Below are 18,928 nucleotides of genomic sequence, written 5' to 3' on the forward strand. Positions count from 1 at the left end.
GATCTTCAGTTCAACTTATTTAATTTCTTTGATTCTTTAACATTGAAAATATTATTATGTTAACTATTTTCTCTAAAATTATTTCATGCATACAACATACAGGCAACATACAAATGTGAAACATATATACATACAACATATATATATATATATACATGCACACAATGCACACTTATATAACGAACACACTACACAAATATATATAACGTACATGTACGTATATACATAATATACATATACAATTTTCTTAATTATGGAAAAGTAAGACGCACAACTATGTTTCAATCACGCATGTTTTCTTTTTAAAAAGGGCGATAAAATTTATCAACCTGACACTTATGTTTATAACAGTAAGCTTTTCCTCTTTACAAGAACTATGTTTTAATATGTAAATTTTTACTTATATAAATTTTAAAATAAATAAGGCAAGTACTTATTACTATTTATGAGTGATTAGATGAAGAAATTAATTCTGATTTACATAGAGGAACAAAACATTTTTATAATATTCATCTTATTTCTTAAATTTTCGAAATAAAATTATCGATCGTCACACGTTTTAAAATTTCACTCGTTTAAAAACTTATAAAATGTAAAAATGATAAGGAAAAATAAATAAAATATACATATGCTTCTCTATTTAAATATAACGATAATAATTTTATACTTAAAACCCGTACAACCTTCAGCCTTAAATTTTTTTTTTTTTTTAACTTTTTCGTAAACACATCTTTGTTGCCTTGTTTATTTTTCAATTTTTATTAATTTTTAATTTTTTTTGAATTAAAAATATATAGTAACGAATTCACAATATCAAAATGTTGAAGTTTATTAAGAGTACAAATTTATATATATATTTTTTAAAAGACTTCAAATAGGTCCCTTTTATTTGATTTAACTGTTTTATATTCACATAAACGCATATGTATACGCATTTGTACATGCATATTGTATACGCATATAGTATACGCATATGTATACGTATATGTACATGCATATTGTATACGCATATAGTATACGCATATGTATACTCATATGTACATGCATATTGTATACGCTTATGTACATGTATATATATATATGCATATGTATACGCGTATACATACAATATAATGCATAAGTTTTGTAACTGGGGAATGGTAAAATTAAAAAAAAAATATGGCTTTTTCCTTTGAATTTAAAAATATTTTTTTGTGTTTTTAAATATATAAGGAAATTTTTATTTCTCTTTTTAATTTTTTAAAATATTTCTCCTTTTTGTTCCAGATAAAAAAAAAATAAAAAAAGGAAAAATCAAATAATTTTCCATACTTCAGCAACAAAAAAAAAAAAAAAAAAAAAAAGAGTACTTACACTACAAGCACAATTTTACATAATTCGCACTATTTAAATATGACAACTAGTACATTAGCAATATATTTTGTATTTCTTAATTTTATTTTTAGTTTGTCAAGAATATACACTCTTTCTAGTAACTGCGATTTTAATTTTAATGTAAAGCTACTATCCGATATATATGATAAATATAATGGACGAAAAGTGGAAGAACAAGTTGAAAACACAAACCATTGTAATAATTTAGAAAGTATTAATTCTCTTAAAGCTTTTTGGTTATTAAAATTAAAGTCCATATGTACAAAAGAAACGTCAATTTTAGATAAACAGGTGTTCAATAATGTATGCAGTAGAACATTTACTGTACCCCATGTAACTATTAATGGGTTAGCAGTAGGAAATGATGTTGTGAACATTGAATTTTTTTGTGCTCATTTTTTATATAGTAATAACAAAGAAATTATAAAATGTGTAAGGCACAATGTGTTAAAAAATTACTTAAATATGTATCATATAGCGTTTGATTTGTCTGTGTCACAAGATTTATTAAAACAGTCTAGTCATGTCGATATTGTATTAAATTTAAAAGATATTAATGGATTATCCTTGGTAAAAAAAATTGTGGATGACTCTGTATGCAGAATACATTCAAGTGTCCACACTATTATGAATAAAGCAGATTTTGATTTATTAAAAGCATTATCAGGTTTATGTACGAAGTTAGGCTTTCATAACCAATTTATTATAACAGATAATATACATCCATTGGCCAATGCGTTATTGAAGGAAATACCATATAGTTTAAATTCATTACATTTTAGTATACAGAATAGTTCTATATATTATGGCAATTTTGATTATTATTTATATAACCTTAAATTAGCGGATATAGAATATATATTAAACTCATATTTGTCTTCATCAGTATTAAAATTAAGTAAAAACCATTCGTATGTTACATGGATAGGTTTAAATAAAGATAATAATCTTTATAATAAGAAATATTCAGAACTATATAATTTATTGGATAATAATAAATATGTTGATAGAATAGTACGATGCTACAGTCAGTATACTTCTAAATATTATGGAGACAGTACAAAATACTTCCTTAGGTATATACCAGAAAATAAAAGAGACATGATGCAAAATAATCCAAAAATTTTTATTTATTTAATTAATACTATATGTAAAAATATCCCATCAATTCATAAATGTGCCGAGAGAATTATTTTTTTGGATGGGGTATATGATCTTTATTTTAAGAATTTTATGATAAATTTTATATATTACAACGCAGCATGTATATTTAATTGCAATCCTGTTGATTTAGGAAAAATATTAAACGTTGAACAAGTGTGGGATATTCTTGTAACATATTTCTCCAATTCATATTTGATCAAGTATAAAAAGACAAAGCATAATAGTATTATTCATAGAAATAATGCTGATGCATCAGCAGATACGTACAAGGAACTATCCAAGTCATATTATGCGAATTATGATTATGATTATGTTCATACTGGCAAATGGAGAAAGGAAATAAATTTAGATGATGAAGCAGCTATTTTGAGGCCTTCAGATGATGCAGTTGAATTTGAATTTTACAACTATACTTTTCAATCTCTCGATTTAGGAAGTTATGGCTTTTTCATTTTTAAAAACCAAATGGACGAGGACAACATTTGTAAAATATCTTCCCTAATAGAAGCTAATGGGAAGAAGTATGTTCATGTAAATAAATTTATTACAGATTTCTTTAATAAGAATAATAAAAGAATGCTTTCTTTTGATAAAGGAAACGGTAATTCAAATGATCATCATGATGGTCATAACGGAGGAAATGACGATGATCATCACGATGAACATGACGATGATCATCACGATGGAAATGACGATGATCATCAAGATGGAAATGACGATGAACATCACGACGGAAATGGCAATAATATGGACTCTTTTAACCTATTTGATGACTTCCTTGGAGATGATAAGGAAGGTGGTAGTTTTATGGATTTATTTCAAAACAGTAACATGTTCAATAAGAATAAATTATTTGATAATTTATATCACGGTGAAGATGGGGAGGAAAGCGATATTTATTCTGATAAGGAAGAAGAACCTTTTGACATAGAAAAGCATAAAATTTCTACAAGCGTTGGTTATATATATCCTCTAAAAAATGAATATACTCTTAAGGAATTACAACATGTGTATGAAGTTCATCCAACTTTTAATGATCTTGATGAAGAAATGAGGCATCAATTTTTTAGAAATAAATTATTTGAAAAAGATCTTTTTTTTACGCTGAAAGATGTACCAACAAAAATAGATAATTATTATAAATATTATTATGAAATAAAAAAACACATGAATTTATTTGACGCACATGATGAGGAACATTATCAGACTTTAATTAAGAATTCAAAAAGTGATCCAAATGTTTTTTCCAAAATTGATGTAGAATTTTTATGCACAAGGACAGGTAAATGGCCTTTGCATAGATCTTCGGGAAGATGGTTATCAGATGTTTTGTGTGAAGCTAAATTAGTTCCCCAGTTATTGTATAATTATGAATACGCAGAGGAACACAAAAATATAAATAAAAATGAAATTGATGTTAATTTGTATACCATAGAAGAAGACACTAGATTAATTGGTATTGAATTTGAGGATCAAGAACCTCATAGATGTGCTATTAGTTATTTAGGAAATGAAAACAGAAAGACGCTTCTACCCATATCAGCAACTTCTTTAATTCAGGCATCTGTTGGATTTTGTATATTACATGGTTTTAAAATAGTATGGTTAGCAGATTCTGCTTTTGATATATATACAAATATTTATTTAAGATATACTTCTATTTTAGAACAAGGTGTAACATACTATGAACAAAGTAAATTTGAAGTATATGGACAGACGAGATTAATAGCCAATTTGGAGTATATATCATCTGGTATGAATATTGAAAACAACCTTATTACATCAGGTATATTTAAAAATAAATATAATTTAATTAGTTTTCCAGGAATTGATTTACCTTTTCAATTACTGATGAGTAAAAGGGTTAAAGATACTGTTTATAATTTAAAATTTGATTGTAATAGTTCGTCGTATAATGGATGCTCCGAATATTATCCTCTGATGAAAAAAAATAAAAAAGGTGCGTCTGATCGATATCATGGTAAAATAATTCTAAATGGTAATTATTCCCAGAAGGAAAAAGATGAAATGTATGAATGTAGTTTTATGCATGATGAAACGTTTATCAAATTGAATAAAATGTTTCCTAAAGAATGTACCTTTGGATCTAGAATAGGTGATTGTCATAAAATAGTAAGAAAACATATCCCATGTCATGATAAACATTCATGTAGGTACTTGTTATATATTTATGAAAATTTCCTTAAGCCGCAAAATCATACAAATTTGTTGCATGAACATTTTATAAAAGTTTCCGAAAATTTGACAAAATTGTCAAAACCATATTATTTACAATCGATTTTATCACTTGAACATGATATAGAAATAAAAAAAAGTAACAAAATGAATACGCAGTATGATGATATTGTATTATTTATTTTGAAAAATTCTATATTTTATGTTTCCTGGGTTACCTCTAGTGAATACTGGAAAAGGGCTGTTTACGTTCAGTATACAGATAACCTCAACACAAACAATACCTTTGATGGAAATAACAAAAAAGAATTATTTTGCCCAGTTGCTTATGCTCATGAATTTATAGGACACTTGTTAGTTCAGTACATGAAGTTTCCACAAAATGAACTGGAATAAAAAAAAAAATTAAACTAGTGTAATTTTACGCCTTTGGAATTTCCCACAATGTGCATTCGTGTATATATATATATATATATATATATATATTATACACGTATTAATACGCTTGCGTATACCTTTTTGTTTTTTCTTGTTTTTACAGCTTTTTACGTATTTTTGTTTTTTGTTTTTTTGTCCAATTCCTTTTGCTGGTATTGTTTATTGCATATATTATATATAAGTATAGGCATGTTATATATTGTTTGATGTGGCTGATGTCGAAAGGATTATTTTACATTTTTAAAAAAAACGCTGTTTTTAGGAAAATGCTTTGTTAATATGTATATGTATGTAACATATATATAAACATGCACATTTCATATGAGGCAAAATACTATAAGTTAAGCTCATTTAGATTGCTTTATTTTATTATTTTATATAATTGTCTTTTTCCACACATATCCCTAATTTTACAACTGTTTATTATTTTTTTTTTTTATTTAAATAAGCAAATATGATGTTCATTCATGTATATATTTTCCATCTATATTTTATGAGTAAATTGTTGAATAAAAAATTTTTTTTTTTATTATTTTTTATATTATAAACCTTTTAGTTTGTTTTTTTTTTTTTTTTTTTTTTCTCAATAATATGCATAAACTACTATTTTTGTGCTTACACATATATTAATTTTATTTTTTATAAAAAAATTATGTTTGAAAATTATTTACATCGTGTAAGAAACGGGCCAATATATATGTGTAAATATTTCTAACAATGGCTTCTTCTTTTTTTTTTTTAATTTATAATTAAAATTAATACAAAAATGTAAATATAAAAACAATTAAATTGTATTATTTTATTTTTTTTTTTTTCTATTTTTATTTACATAAGCATAATGTGCATAAAATGAAAAGCGATTTTCATTTATAACATATTTCTTAAGATAAAAGTGTTGGTAATGATAAAGACCTTAAGAGTTTGTATCTTGGTTCTTCTTACTTTTTAATTGACTTTCATGAATTATTGAAACTGTTAATCCATTTTTTTGCAGTTCTATAAAATAAGAATGTGTACAATTAATATTTTTGAAAACATCATCATATACGTATGTACGAATGTCTAAATAAGTATCCATTATAATATTACCTTCGCAATACTTTTCTGCTTTTGATTTCCAAGTTGATAAAATGAGAGCTTGCCCTGTACTATGAGCCTCAACAGTAATTGTATGCGCCTTCGCTTTACTTATTTGTCCAATTACTTTTACAATGACGTCAGTCACATAGGTGAAACTACAAATGGGAGAAAACAAAATAAAATAGGGAAACGCGTTTCACATGTATACATATATGCATGTACGTATGCATATATATACACATATAGATAAGCTATATTGAAAATTATCAAAAGAGTACTTGTGAATATCATCATTATAGAGGATGACCTTCCATGCTGTCGTTTCCTTTTCTCTCTTTTTCTTTTCTTCGTCATAAAACTCCTCTATGTTGTCTTTTTTTATCTCCTTTATAACTTGTCTATTAAAAATAATTATGTTATGTAGAGCGATATCCGTTGTAATAATACAAAAGGAAAATGAAAATCACAATGAGATTAAGTGCATAATACTCATCAAAAACAGTAAGAAAAGAATGGAGGGAATTTATTGTAACCTCAGTTTCTTGATTTCTTCCAAATTTGCATTTTGCTTAGACTGGATAATATTTTTATTTTTTTTTATTTGACTCTAAAAAGGAAAAGAATAAAAAAAAAAAAAAAAGACGGATAAAATATACTAGGTTGTTAACTTTGTAGATGGCCTCAATACCTTTATCTGCTTCATTATTTAAATAAAAAAAAACTTGAATGAATAAACAAAAATATCAAAATTTTAAACGTTTTTCCTAAACCTTGAATGCCTTAAATATGTATATGTTATTGTTACTGTTCTGAATTTTCGAAGAAACATTAACAAAATTCCACTGCCTATCGATATATTTTTTGTTATATGAATTTGTACACTTACAAAATAATATATATAATAACAACAAAAAAAAGGATTTTACATATTTATACATTTTTTCTTCATTTGAGGTTCATAACGTTCTATCAAATCAAACGAAAGTAAAAAAAAAAAAAATCATAAAAAAGGAAATAACTTATCTCTTATAAGATCATTTATTCATCTTCATATGGAAAAAAAAAAAGGTGTCCTATGACTTAATATTACGCACTTTCATTATATAATGTAATCATATAATTTTTCATATATCCATATGTGAAATACACTTATCTGTGTAAAAGGTTATCATCTGGAAGGAAATATTTTTATATGATAAGCGTAATGTACCAAGAAAAACCCCTATATATATAATGTTACACAATTCATTGAAGTATATCGTTAATTATATGCTATTACAATATCGACGTTTAACTTCTTAAGCATTTATCATAAATGACACGAATTTCTTCATATAAAAATGTACTTGTTCTAATTAGTAACGTTTCCCTTTTTTTTTTTTTTTTTTTTACTATTGTTCATGCTGTAAATTCCTTCATCCGAGGAACATTCTGTTTTATTACATTTCATTTTACCGTATTAAGGTATATTTTAATGCATTATATTTTATCACATATGCGATTCCGCATATTTTATTATATTATATTTTCCTTATATTTTTACTTACTTTTTGTGTAATTTCAATCCTTCACATTCTAAAACAGATACCCGTACAGGTGAAATTACTTCATCAATAACTTTCCATTATATATTTTTTTAAGTCCAAAAAAAGAAAATTTTTTTTTTTTTTACGAAAATATCAAAAGAAAAATAGAATACTGTTAAAAAATACAGTTTCACGCAATCCAAGTATACTATAAGGATTATGCGATTGGAAAAAATATTAAATCCACTTACATAAAAAAGAAATATTTGCATTGCAGTTATAATTTGTATGCATTTTACATATATATTATTATGAAGGTAGTAGGACATTATATACATTTAACAATAACATATTAAGAATATTTTATATATATTGCCAATAAATCCATTAATAATGGTTTTCCTTATATTTCCCATATCTTCATATTCTAACAATTTTTAAATTTTATATATTTAATGAATATTTTTTTCAAGTGAAAGTTTTTATCATTTATATATTTCTTTCTTTCTCAGTTACTCTGAAAATATTAAAACAGATGAGGATGTATTCTTTTAAGAATTCGATTAAGTTGCGTTATTCTGAAAATAGCAGCTTAAATGTCTACCGTATGTAGTATATATGTGTGTTTGTATTTATGCATATTTGTACGTATGTATGTATGTATGTTTGTTTGTACATGTGTATGTATTTATGTACGCGGGTATTTATCTACGTATTCATGCATCTGTTCATGTATGTACCATTGCGAACCAGCAACCCATGTTATATGAGCATAAAACATTATTCACATTAAAATGGAATATAAATTAGAGTTTTTGAGCTATTTGCTTATTTTTAAAAAGAAAAATGAAAGAATATCTAAATTTGATGAACAAATAAAAACGTGTATTAATATATTTGAAAAAATGGTAGTTGATGAAAAAGACTTGATATATTTGTTTGAAAAAAATATATTAGATATGAATCCATGTATTCGCTCATTATGCTGGAAATTGGCATTAAAACATCTTAGTTTAAATACGAAGAAATGGAATGAAGAACTTATTGAAAAGAAGAAATTGTATGAAGATTATATAAAATGTTTTGTAATAAATCCTTTGAGATGTAGTTATAGTAATGATGTATATGAAGAAGAAAAAAAAGAGAATGCTTCAACAAAATTAAATGAGGAATCGGAAACGAACATAATAAATTCCGAATTATTCAGTCAAATTAATAAAGATACATTTAGAACTAGACCAGAATTATCATTTTTCAATTTAAATCCGCAACAAACTATTAATAATAATATTAAAATTTTGAACAGCTTAATTAACGTAGAAAATTATGAAGAAGATAATGAAGAAATACCATTCTTAGTTAACATAAATAGTAACAACAATACAAACTTAAGTAGTAGCACGAACAACTTGAATAACAATGAAAACAACTCTCATTTTTACGATATATATACAAATAAAGAGAAAAATAGTATAGCAAGTACTGTTAATAAAAATGAAAAGGCAGTGGACAACATGATAAATATTTCAACAGATGTTAATAAAGACAGAACGCCAAATTTTGAGATAAACAGTCAGAGATCTAATGAGAAAATAACAGACATGCATATTTTAAAAAGTACTGAACCTAATCCAACTGATGAAGTTAATTTATTAGTATACAAAGAGGATAATAATTTATATATGGAACAAAAAAGGAATCATGTTGAATTTTTATCAACAGAAAGCACATCACAAAATCTGCACATAGGAATAACAAACCAATCATCAGAACATTGTGTTACTTCGAAAAATTACGAAAAATATGTAAACCATTTTTCCGATGTTTGTGATATAGTTAATCCGAGAAGACATTACGATTTACTATGTAGGATATTATTTATATATGCTAAAATTCATCCATATGTTAAATATGTTCAAGGCATGAATGAAATTTTGGCGCCTCTATATTTTATTATTTTTAATGATCCATTATGTAACTGTTCATTACAAGGGGAAGCTGATACATTTTTTTGTTTTATTGAATTGATGCAAAGACAAAGAGATGTTTTTTGTGAAGGGTTAGATAATACTGATGACGGTATAAACGGAAAACTTAAAAAATTTTCTCTTTTACTAAGAATAAAAGAATACGAAATATGGAAGAAATTATATATTCTTAAAATAGAAACTCAGTATTATGCTTTAAAATGGGTTCTATTATTATTAACACAAGAATTTGATATGGCAGATACTATTATATTATATGATCATTTTATTATTAATAATAATGAAAATTTTATTTTGTACATTTGTTTGGTTATTTGTATGAAGCTAAAAAGCTCCCTACTATGCGGTAATTTCAGTGTTAATCTAAAACTTCTTCAAAATATTCCACCTTTTGATCCATATGACATTATTTATGAAGCTAAGAATTTAATGAACAATGATTTAAAACAAAATTTTAACATTACTGATATTTATAATAACTATATTTGTGAAAAGAAAAGAAAAAACTCTTTGGAATCTTTAAAAAGTGATAACACAGTTGATGTATCATCGTCTTCTGAAAATTTGTCGAACATGTACGATTGTAGCATCAGCAGTAATAGGAGAGGAACTCTACTTAACAACCTACGAAATAAATCCATTGTACAAAACATTAAGAACTATATTAGCAATAAAATAGATACAAGCAAAGCGTTTGATGAGGATCTGGATTTTGATCATTTGTAACTTCCAGCCGATTTTTAGGACATTTTCGATAAATGGACCTACATGTACAGGCGTAAGCGTAGAACTGCGTGGGTTAAACTGTTCTCATATATGTGTATGAAGCATACATATATATAAGCTCTTTCAGTGTGTTCACAATAAAGCTTCCATTCATGATGTAAATTCACCGTGAAAATTAAAAAATTGAGTCAACTGTACTTTTCTGCGCGCTTTTTTCCCTTTTATTTTATTTATTTTTTTTTTTTGTGCACCTATTTTCTCTACTTAAGTGCATGTATAAATATATATATATATATATATATATGTATGTACAAAAGATAGTAACGTAGAAACATATATATTAAATACCCCCAAGTAATATTTCTTTTTTTTTGGTAAAACATGAAATAAAATTTTTAATTCATTTTTTTAGTTTTTCTTTCAATTTGCACTATATATGGGACGATATTATTTTGTATATAATTTATGTATATGCACAGTATCGGACGTATATGTATACATGTATTCATGTACATATGTACAAACATGTATTGATATGTTCGTTCTCAGTTAATATGCCTATATATATTACTAATGTAAAAGGACCCTTATTCAATCACTGATTAAAATAAACAAAAGTAGCAGTGTATCCTAGCGTGTCCATTGCTTTAAAAGTGTTTGAACAGCCGCAGAAAGTTTTTACACAAATAAATTTATATTAACCAGAAAGCTAATGAATATATATATTTTTAGACTTTTTTATTTTACTTCACTTCATTTTACTTCACTTTACTTTATTTCATTTTATTTTTTTTCTGTTTACTTACGTTTTTCATTATTTTGCGGCTTCATTTCTCCAGATTCAAAACATTTTGACAGAATATCTTTCAGCTTAATATCTATTTTATTAATATTATTTATGTTTTCACTGCATACAATACAATTTTTGAAATAATTATACTTTTCAATCTTTAGAGGCTCAGATGCATATATTCCAGTTTTGCTTCCCCTTCTTTTACTTTCCATATCTCTTTCGTCTCCTCTATTTAGGACAGATTTCACTTCGCATAATTCATCATAAAATTTTTTATTAAGAATAAAATACTTATCAACGTTTATTATAAAATTAGACAGCTGCTCTTCTATTTGTAAATTTATCGTTCTACTCACATTTTTTAAATGAATTCGAGATGATAATATCCAATGATCACTTAGTTCTTTATTCTTTTTTTGTGTTAATATATCTACACCATAATTATGTACCTGTTTAAATTTCATTAAAATGCCATTTTTATTAATTAATTTAGGAAAGTTATCTAAAGTATAGTTATTTATTGATTTCTTCAAAATGGTTATTTTTTCTTTTACTACTTCTTTCGGGTTGTATAAATAAATTAAATCATCAATATCTTCGCTATTTATGAAAATAGATTCTACTACGAAAATATTATCTGTTAAACCGAAACAATAATTTAAACCACTAACTAAAGTGTTTTTCCTATCAACGACACTGTAAGTTTTTTGTAGCTTATATGTGATATTTTTATAAAAATATAAATCCTTCATTTTTCCGTGACCATTTAAGCTTACAAGTTTTTCGTATAAATTTCTGTTCTCATGTACATCTATATTAAAACTGCCAATAACGAACGTGGAGCTGTTTCTAAAAATCATAGTTGATATAGGTTTGTCCTTATGACCATGATTTAAGTTATTGTCATTGTCGTAATATCTACCACCATTACTTATGCTACTATGGTTGCTACTACAAGCGCTATTACCATTGATGCTATAATTGATTGCTCCATTTCTGTCAGAATCGATATCATTTTTTGCAACGTAATGTCTATTCCTTTTCCTTGCACATTCTTCCCCTTCCTTATTTATTTTTGTTATCATTTCATTTACCTGCGTTTCCTCGTGAAACACACTTTCATTTTCATTGTCCACCTTTTCATCACTCCTCTTTAGACTCTTCCTGTTTTTATAAAATAGCTGAAATAAATATATTTTCCAAAATGTTTTCTTTATTAATACAATTAAATCATCTAAATTACTCATTTTATTTTGTAAACTATATAAATCGAATTCGCATAGGAAGAAATATAAATTATATTTTTCTTTATAAATTAATTTTACTACTTTGATAACTTTCCTTTTAAATAAGATATCTGATGATAAAAACATGTAATCATAATAGGATAGATGAAATAATTTCTTAGTCCAACAAATATATAGCCCCCCATTACCATAAAAATAATTTTGGAACGTGTACAAAATTTCATTTAAAAAGTTATATGATGAAGGTACATTATCAAGTAATATAGTATGTGTACATTTCAATTTATCATACAATATTTTCTGATATTTTCCATAAACTGATCTCAAAAATATTAAATCAAACTGCGAACATAAATGCGCAATTTGTTTACATCTATTTTCATTATTCCTGCAAGTCTCGTAAATACCGTACAGATGAGGGTTATATCTGAAAATGTCGTTGTACAGGTAAGCATTTAACGAAAATATGCGTATGCAGTTATAGTACATATTTTTTGTATCTTCATATCTTTGTTCATTACTGGTATTACTGATGCTATTGCTATGGCTACTACTATTACTACTACTCTTTTTAGTAGTACTGTACCTGCTATTTTTTTTACTCCTATTTTTAGATAGAATAACAGAACTATCGTTAATGCTTTGCTCACTTGAATTATTGTAACTTTCATTTTTGCTGCTATTGCTTAAGCTATTAGTTGAATTATAATCCTCTTTATTCCTGTAATCTTCATTAATAGATAATTTATCGCTTAAAGACAAATAGTCTATTTCATCGTAAGAACTACTACAATAGTCGGATCTGTTTAAATTGGATGAATTACTTGAAGAAGTATATTTTTTTGAAGAAAAAGAAGATATAGAGTACCCTGAATTTTTACTTTTTACAAAAGATTCATCTGATTTTATTCTCCCTCTTCCTGCACCTCTTTCATATAAATTTTTACAATCATTATTAATGTCTTTTAGCATATATTCTAAATCTTTGTACTTCCAACACTCCAATGTAAAATCCTTTGATAAATTACCTTCTTCTTCATCGTTGTCACAAACACAATTCATCTTAGAGGATAACTCCTCAACTTTTTTCATTTGGATACATACATACAGTGTATATATTAAGTAATTTTGTACTTTGCTTATTCTTTTATTCTGTATATACATATATATATATATATACTTTTTTTAGTTTTTCTTTTTGATCATAAATTGTTACTAAATAGTGTAAGAATTGTCTCGTCCGTTCTACGAATAATAAATATTCATATCAAAGATATTTAATTACACATAATTATATATTCAATATTATAGGGTGGAAAAAAAAAAAGAGCTAAATATTTACTTATAGCTATACCTATGCATGAACAGTATATAACTTTAAGCTGACATTAATAAACTTATATCTCTACGACAAGAAGTGCGATGAATACTATTCTTATAATATAATAATACTCACATTGTGTAAGTAAAGACCGTTGCTAAATAAAAAAAAAATAATTTAAATAAAACAATTTCAGAGAATGAAAACCCAATATATAAAATGATTTGCATGCAAAAATTATCCAAAATTGTAATTAATATTTTTTCATATACATATATATATACACACATATCTACAAATACTTCGCAGATATTTTTTATTCAAATAATAAAAAAAAAACTTCAGTGTCTTGGTTGTCATACAGCCATTAAGTTGCACAAAATTTGTTTTTTTTTTTTAAATGTCTTATTTTTTATTTATTTGTAACTAGTAAGTAACGTTTTTAAAATTTCAGCATAAAAGAATTTAGCACTTATTAAATAAGATACATTCAATTAAAAAAAAAAAAAAATCATATAATAAAATAAAACAAAATAAATATTCTAGCCTTTTAAACAAATAAAACGCAGACTTCTTCTCACATAATAAATATATGTGTATATATGCATATAATGACCCTTTGTTAGAGGTTTAATTTTTTTTTTCAAATTGACCCTTATAATTTTATCTCCTTTTTTCCCTATATCACTACTTATTTATCTGCTCTAACCTCCACATTTATAATTAATTACACATTCATATTTCGTTTTAAAAACATTTTATTGTACATATTTTTTTTATTTCTTTTTCTTCTTCTTTTTTTTTTTTTTTTTTTCCTTTTTATTGGTAATTTAACATTTTTTTCTGGAAACACTCATTGAAGAGTATTGATTCAGATCTTCATCTAATTGGACAAATACAAAAATCGATTTTTCTCTATTATATAATTTTTTTTATTGTTAATATAACAAAATTTCTTAAAAGGATCTAACAAGAAAAAAACCTTACCAATTATCAAATTTACATGTACACAGCCATAATTTCTACTATCAAAGGAATCCATTTTATTGTCCCCTTCCACCCATATATTATCTTTAGGGATTTCAAGAAAATACTTGAAATTATCAACAAATAATTTATCGCTTTCGATTGCTATAATTCGTTTGCACACTCTTTTTTTATTATTTACAGGTGATATTAATAACACAACATCACCTCTCTTATAAATATTTTTACGTGCTTCTATATTTCTTTTATGATTTTCTATTTTCCTATGAATTCTATTATTAATATTGATAAAATACGTATGATCAACATTTAAATTAATAATACTATGGCATTTATGCAGAATGTTTATACAACTACATGAGTACATATTGCGCAATTCATGAAAAAATCTTAAAGCATAATCACAAATATAAAATAAAATCACTCCATCCTTATTTATTAATGGGTACATACTAGAACCACTGGTGAGAGTCATATCAACAAAATAATTATTTATTCCATATATAAGCAAAGAACATAATAATAATTTTTTAGTAAAATTAAGAGGAGAATTAATTCTAACGAGGTTAAAAATACTCTTTCTTTTTTTCTTAAAATTTGTTCTACTATTACTTTTCCATCTTTTCTTTCGTGCGCATTTTTTCAATAAATATGCTCTAATTTCCAAATGCAATGGGGTACTAATTCTGCCACTAGTGCTTCTACCGCTGCTACTGATTAATATTTTATTTTTTCTGTATGTCTTATAGTTACTATTTTGGAGCATACATCTTATCCTAATGTTCTCATTGGAGCTTAGTGAATTGGAGTTAACTTTATTCGAGTACAATAATTTTCTTTGTAAAAATTTTAAGGAATATATACTTTTAACAAAATAACTACGCGTATTCATATTATTGCCATTCTAAAGGAATTTATCACTATGTATACATTTAAGTATACAAGCATAAATATTAGAATGCTCACATGCAAATAAACAAGTACACATATAAGCACCCATTATTTTTTCTTTCATGCAACATTTTCCATTTTATACTTTTTTGTTCGTGAAAAAGATAAATAAATAAACTACAACTCTCAATTTTCTTGAAGTGATTATTCTTAATTGTTTAACATAAATATTTCAAAATTTAATTAAAAAAAAAAATCTGGGTTGAAGAATATAAACATATCAAAGTAAAAGTCATTATTCCTTGTAACACATTTATTAATTTTCAAATAGTCACTTTAAAATATTAAATTCATGAATAGTCATAATAAAAAAACAAAATAGATATAACGGAAAAAAAAAAAAAAAAAAAAAAAAAATAAAAATAATAATACTATATATATCAGCTTCTTTTCCGAAAAAAAAATAAGCATAACTTTTTTCCTTATCGTTGATTATTCTTTTTTTTTTTTTACATATTCTTACAGACGAATACATAATTTACTTGACTAACTTAAAATGACGTTTATTTTCTCTCTTTTTTATGCAATATAAATTATGTTTTATGTATTAAATATTTCCTTATTCTTTTTCTCCAACACTGAAGTTATATTACAAATATGTATATATATATATATGTATATATATTATTGTTTATATATTTTTTTAAAAAATATAATAATTAACTTAAAACTGATAATTTCATCAGTTTTAGCATTTTAAGATTTTACATTTTCGTTCAGTAAGTTTAAAAAAAAAAATTTTTTTTTTAAATGTTTAATACTACTAATTTTTTTGTAACAATTTTTTTTTTTTTGGCATTTTTTTGGGTATACTACTCATGAATGTTCTGTTGTTTGAAACATTTAAGGATAAAAACTTTTAACAAATGAAGAAAACGTTTTTTTTCTCATTATGGATATGAGTCCAAAAAAATCTGCTTATTCCAAAAGAAATGTTAATATAAGAATGCATAAAATACACAAACACGTGTCCAGATGAACATACATATATTTAAATTAAAACATTATATACACGAATAAGAGTTATACACACATATATATATTTTACGATAAATATGTACATTTGTAAAGAATCATTAAATCTTTTTTGTATCTTTTTTGTATTAACTCATTTTGAGCACCTTTTTACATAAATGAGAGAGCTTATAATGAAACTTTTAAAAAGATGAATAATAATACCTATTCGTTATAAATAAGCATATAGGCATATACAATTTTGCCTATTTATTAATGTATATTTACTTACAAAGTTTCATGTGCTTTCCTTTTTCTGTTCCATAGAAAATAAGCGAAATTGAAAAAAAGTGTGAGGAGAGTTTAAATGAAATACTAAGGTCAGCAAATGAAGTAACCGAAATTTCGAAAAAAGCAGAAGAAGAATTAGAACAGCAGACAGGTAATAATTTTGTTATGACATCTATGCCATATACACAATTAAAATAAAATTATCATGTTTGTCCATGTTGATTTTATTAACAATAAACAAGAACAAAATTACACAAAAAATAATAATAATAAATATGCGAGCAAATATAATGAAAAAAGAGAAAAAATTCTACACATAGAGGTATATATATATATATATATATATATACATATATATGTATATATTTAACAAAATATAACATGAATATTTCAAAAATGCATTTGTATTTTAAAATCGTTGTGCACAGAACAAATAAAACATATAAATAAGGAAGCTGATAATATTCAAGAAAATTTAAATAAAAGTCAATATCACTTAGAAGGTATAAAATATTGGTGGAAAAATATAAACTCCTTCTTAGGATTCGAAACATTTAATAATATTGAAAATAAAAAAACAAATAATCAGTTAAACGATGATACGAAAAAAAGAATAAATCATAATATTAAGAACACTTATGAAAAAAATTGCAGCCAAAATTATAAAAGTTCGTTGAATATTGAGGGCTCAACGCAAAGTAAGCAATGATAGGCACACTTATACAATCGTTGTATTGTTTACTATTACACATAAATGCATAAATATATATGCATATATAAATATATATTCACGTAAGTACATAAAAGCAAATCATTATTTAGTATCAATACATTATTTTTTTAAAGGAAAAGGAACATTCGATGAAAATTACGAAAGAGATTTAAGCACTTTGTCATCTATGGTACGAATTGTGCATACGTTCAACATGTACACATATGCACCAGTTCGTGTTTTTATTTTTTTCCATATTTTTTGTTATTTATTACGCTTTTCTCATATATATTATAACACATGTTTTCTCCTTTTATTAAACTAATATTATATGTAGCTCGACGAATTGCATACTAGAGCGTTGATTATGGGAAATACAATAAGTAGTCAGAACAAAATGGTAAGCAAAAAATGTGTATATATGTATTATGGTACCTCTGTACATGTGCGTATGTGTATATATGTTTTTATGAACGTATATTGCTTATAAATTTTCGTTAACTAAGCAGTACCATAATTATTTAAAGTACTTTTCATTCTGATTTACCATAATTTTGCGAACATTATATAGTTTTTCATCTATATTAGAAATTCGCTTTTCTTTTCATTCCATTTATTTTATTTTTCTGTTTTGTTAAAAATTACAGCTAAGTGATGTTAATGAAAAAATGGAAATTAACATAGAAAAAATTAGAGATCAACAGAAGATGATGAAGGATATAATGAAAAAATAAATCTTTACATACATACGTATTCTTAAATGATAAAAATAGGGAGATATATAAAGCTACATTACCGAACATAATTATATATGTGTAATTTCCTTTTTAAAAAATCTTTGTCAGATATCTGTTTTAAATTTTTATGTAGTTATCCTTTAAATTTATTTGCAAAAATAAAAAAAATAAAAAAAAAGTACAACTTTTTAAAAATGATATATATATACACATACATTTTTACATATACACGTATGAATTTATATGCATTTTTTTTTTTTTTTTTTTTTTTTTTGGTATAAACATTTTTGCATTTCTGAAATATTTTTTATAATTTTTTTTTATATTTTATTATAAAAAAAATGTAAGTGTTGAGTTCTAATTGTGTGCAGTTATTTTTATTTGAAAAAATATTGTAAAATTAAAAAGTTGAAAAAGAAAATTTTTTGTAATTTCTACTTCAT

General features: G+C 24.7%; 6 protein-coding genes across 6 annotated transcripts; 3 read left to right on the forward strand and 3 right to left on the reverse strand.

Annotated features, from left to right (window-relative positions):
• Window positions 1-1,392: 1,392 nt before the first annotated feature.
• On the forward strand, window positions 1,393-5,130 carry GP1 (golgi protein 1, putative; the record flags this gene model as incomplete). The annotated part of the gene is made up of 1 exon (XM_029007928.1): window positions 1,393-5,130. One exon carries the CDS (start codon window positions 1,393-1,395, stop codon window positions 5,128-5,130), a length of 3,738 nt encoding a protein of 1,245 aa, XP_028864268.1.
• A 955-nt stretch (window positions 5,131-6,085) lies between these two features.
• PmUG01_14036800 (ATP-dependent Clp protease adaptor protein ClpS, putative) lies at window positions 6,086-7,190 on the reverse strand (the record flags this gene model as incomplete). The annotated part of the gene is made up of 5 exons (XM_029007929.1): window positions 6,086-6,168; window positions 6,262-6,407; window positions 6,531-6,650; window positions 6,786-6,859; window positions 7,023-7,190. 5 exons carry the CDS (start codon window positions 7,188-7,190, stop codon window positions 6,086-6,088), a joined length of 591 nt encoding a protein of 196 aa, XP_028864269.1.
• A 1,382-nt stretch (window positions 7,191-8,572) lies between these two features.
• Window positions 8,573-10,492, forward strand: PmUG01_14036900 (TBC domain protein, putative; the record flags this gene model as incomplete). Its single annotated transcript, XM_029007930.1, has 1 exon — window positions 8,573-10,492. The coding sequence occupies one exon, from the start codon at window positions 8,573-8,575 to the stop codon at window positions 10,490-10,492; it is 1,920 nt and encodes a 639-aa protein (XP_028864270.1).
• Window positions 10,493-11,290: 798 nt separating this feature from the next.
• PmUG01_14037000 (conserved Plasmodium protein, unknown function) lies at window positions 11,291-13,594 on the reverse strand (the record flags this gene model as incomplete). The annotated part of the gene is made up of 1 exon (XM_029007931.1): window positions 11,291-13,594. One exon carries the CDS (start codon window positions 13,592-13,594, stop codon window positions 11,291-11,293), a length of 2,304 nt encoding a protein of 767 aa, XP_028864271.1.
• A 1,142-nt stretch (window positions 13,595-14,736) lies between these two features.
• On the reverse strand, window positions 14,737-15,732 carry SPB (type I signal peptidase, putative; the record flags this gene model as incomplete). The annotated part of the gene is made up of 1 exon (XM_029007932.1): window positions 14,737-15,732. The coding sequence occupies one exon, from the start codon at window positions 15,730-15,732 to the stop codon at window positions 14,737-14,739; it is 996 nt and encodes a 331-aa protein (XP_028864272.1).
• Window positions 15,733-16,683: 951 nt separating this feature from the next.
• Window positions 16,684-18,482, forward strand: PmUG01_14037200 (SNARE protein, putative; the record flags this gene model as incomplete). Its single annotated transcript, XM_029007934.1, has 6 exons — window positions 16,684-16,725; window positions 17,073-17,187; window positions 17,465-17,734; window positions 17,883-17,938; window positions 18,086-18,148; window positions 18,396-18,482. 6 exons carry the CDS (start codon window positions 16,684-16,686, stop codon window positions 18,480-18,482), a joined length of 633 nt encoding a protein of 210 aa, XP_028864273.1.
• Between the last annotated feature and the right edge of the window lie 446 nt (window positions 18,483-18,928).

Source organism: Plasmodium malariae (genome assembly GCF_900090045.1).
Source record: "Plasmodium malariae genome assembly, chromosome: 14".
NCBI classification, from domain to species: domain Eukaryota; phylum Apicomplexa; class Aconoidasida; order Haemosporida; family Plasmodiidae; genus Plasmodium; species Plasmodium malariae.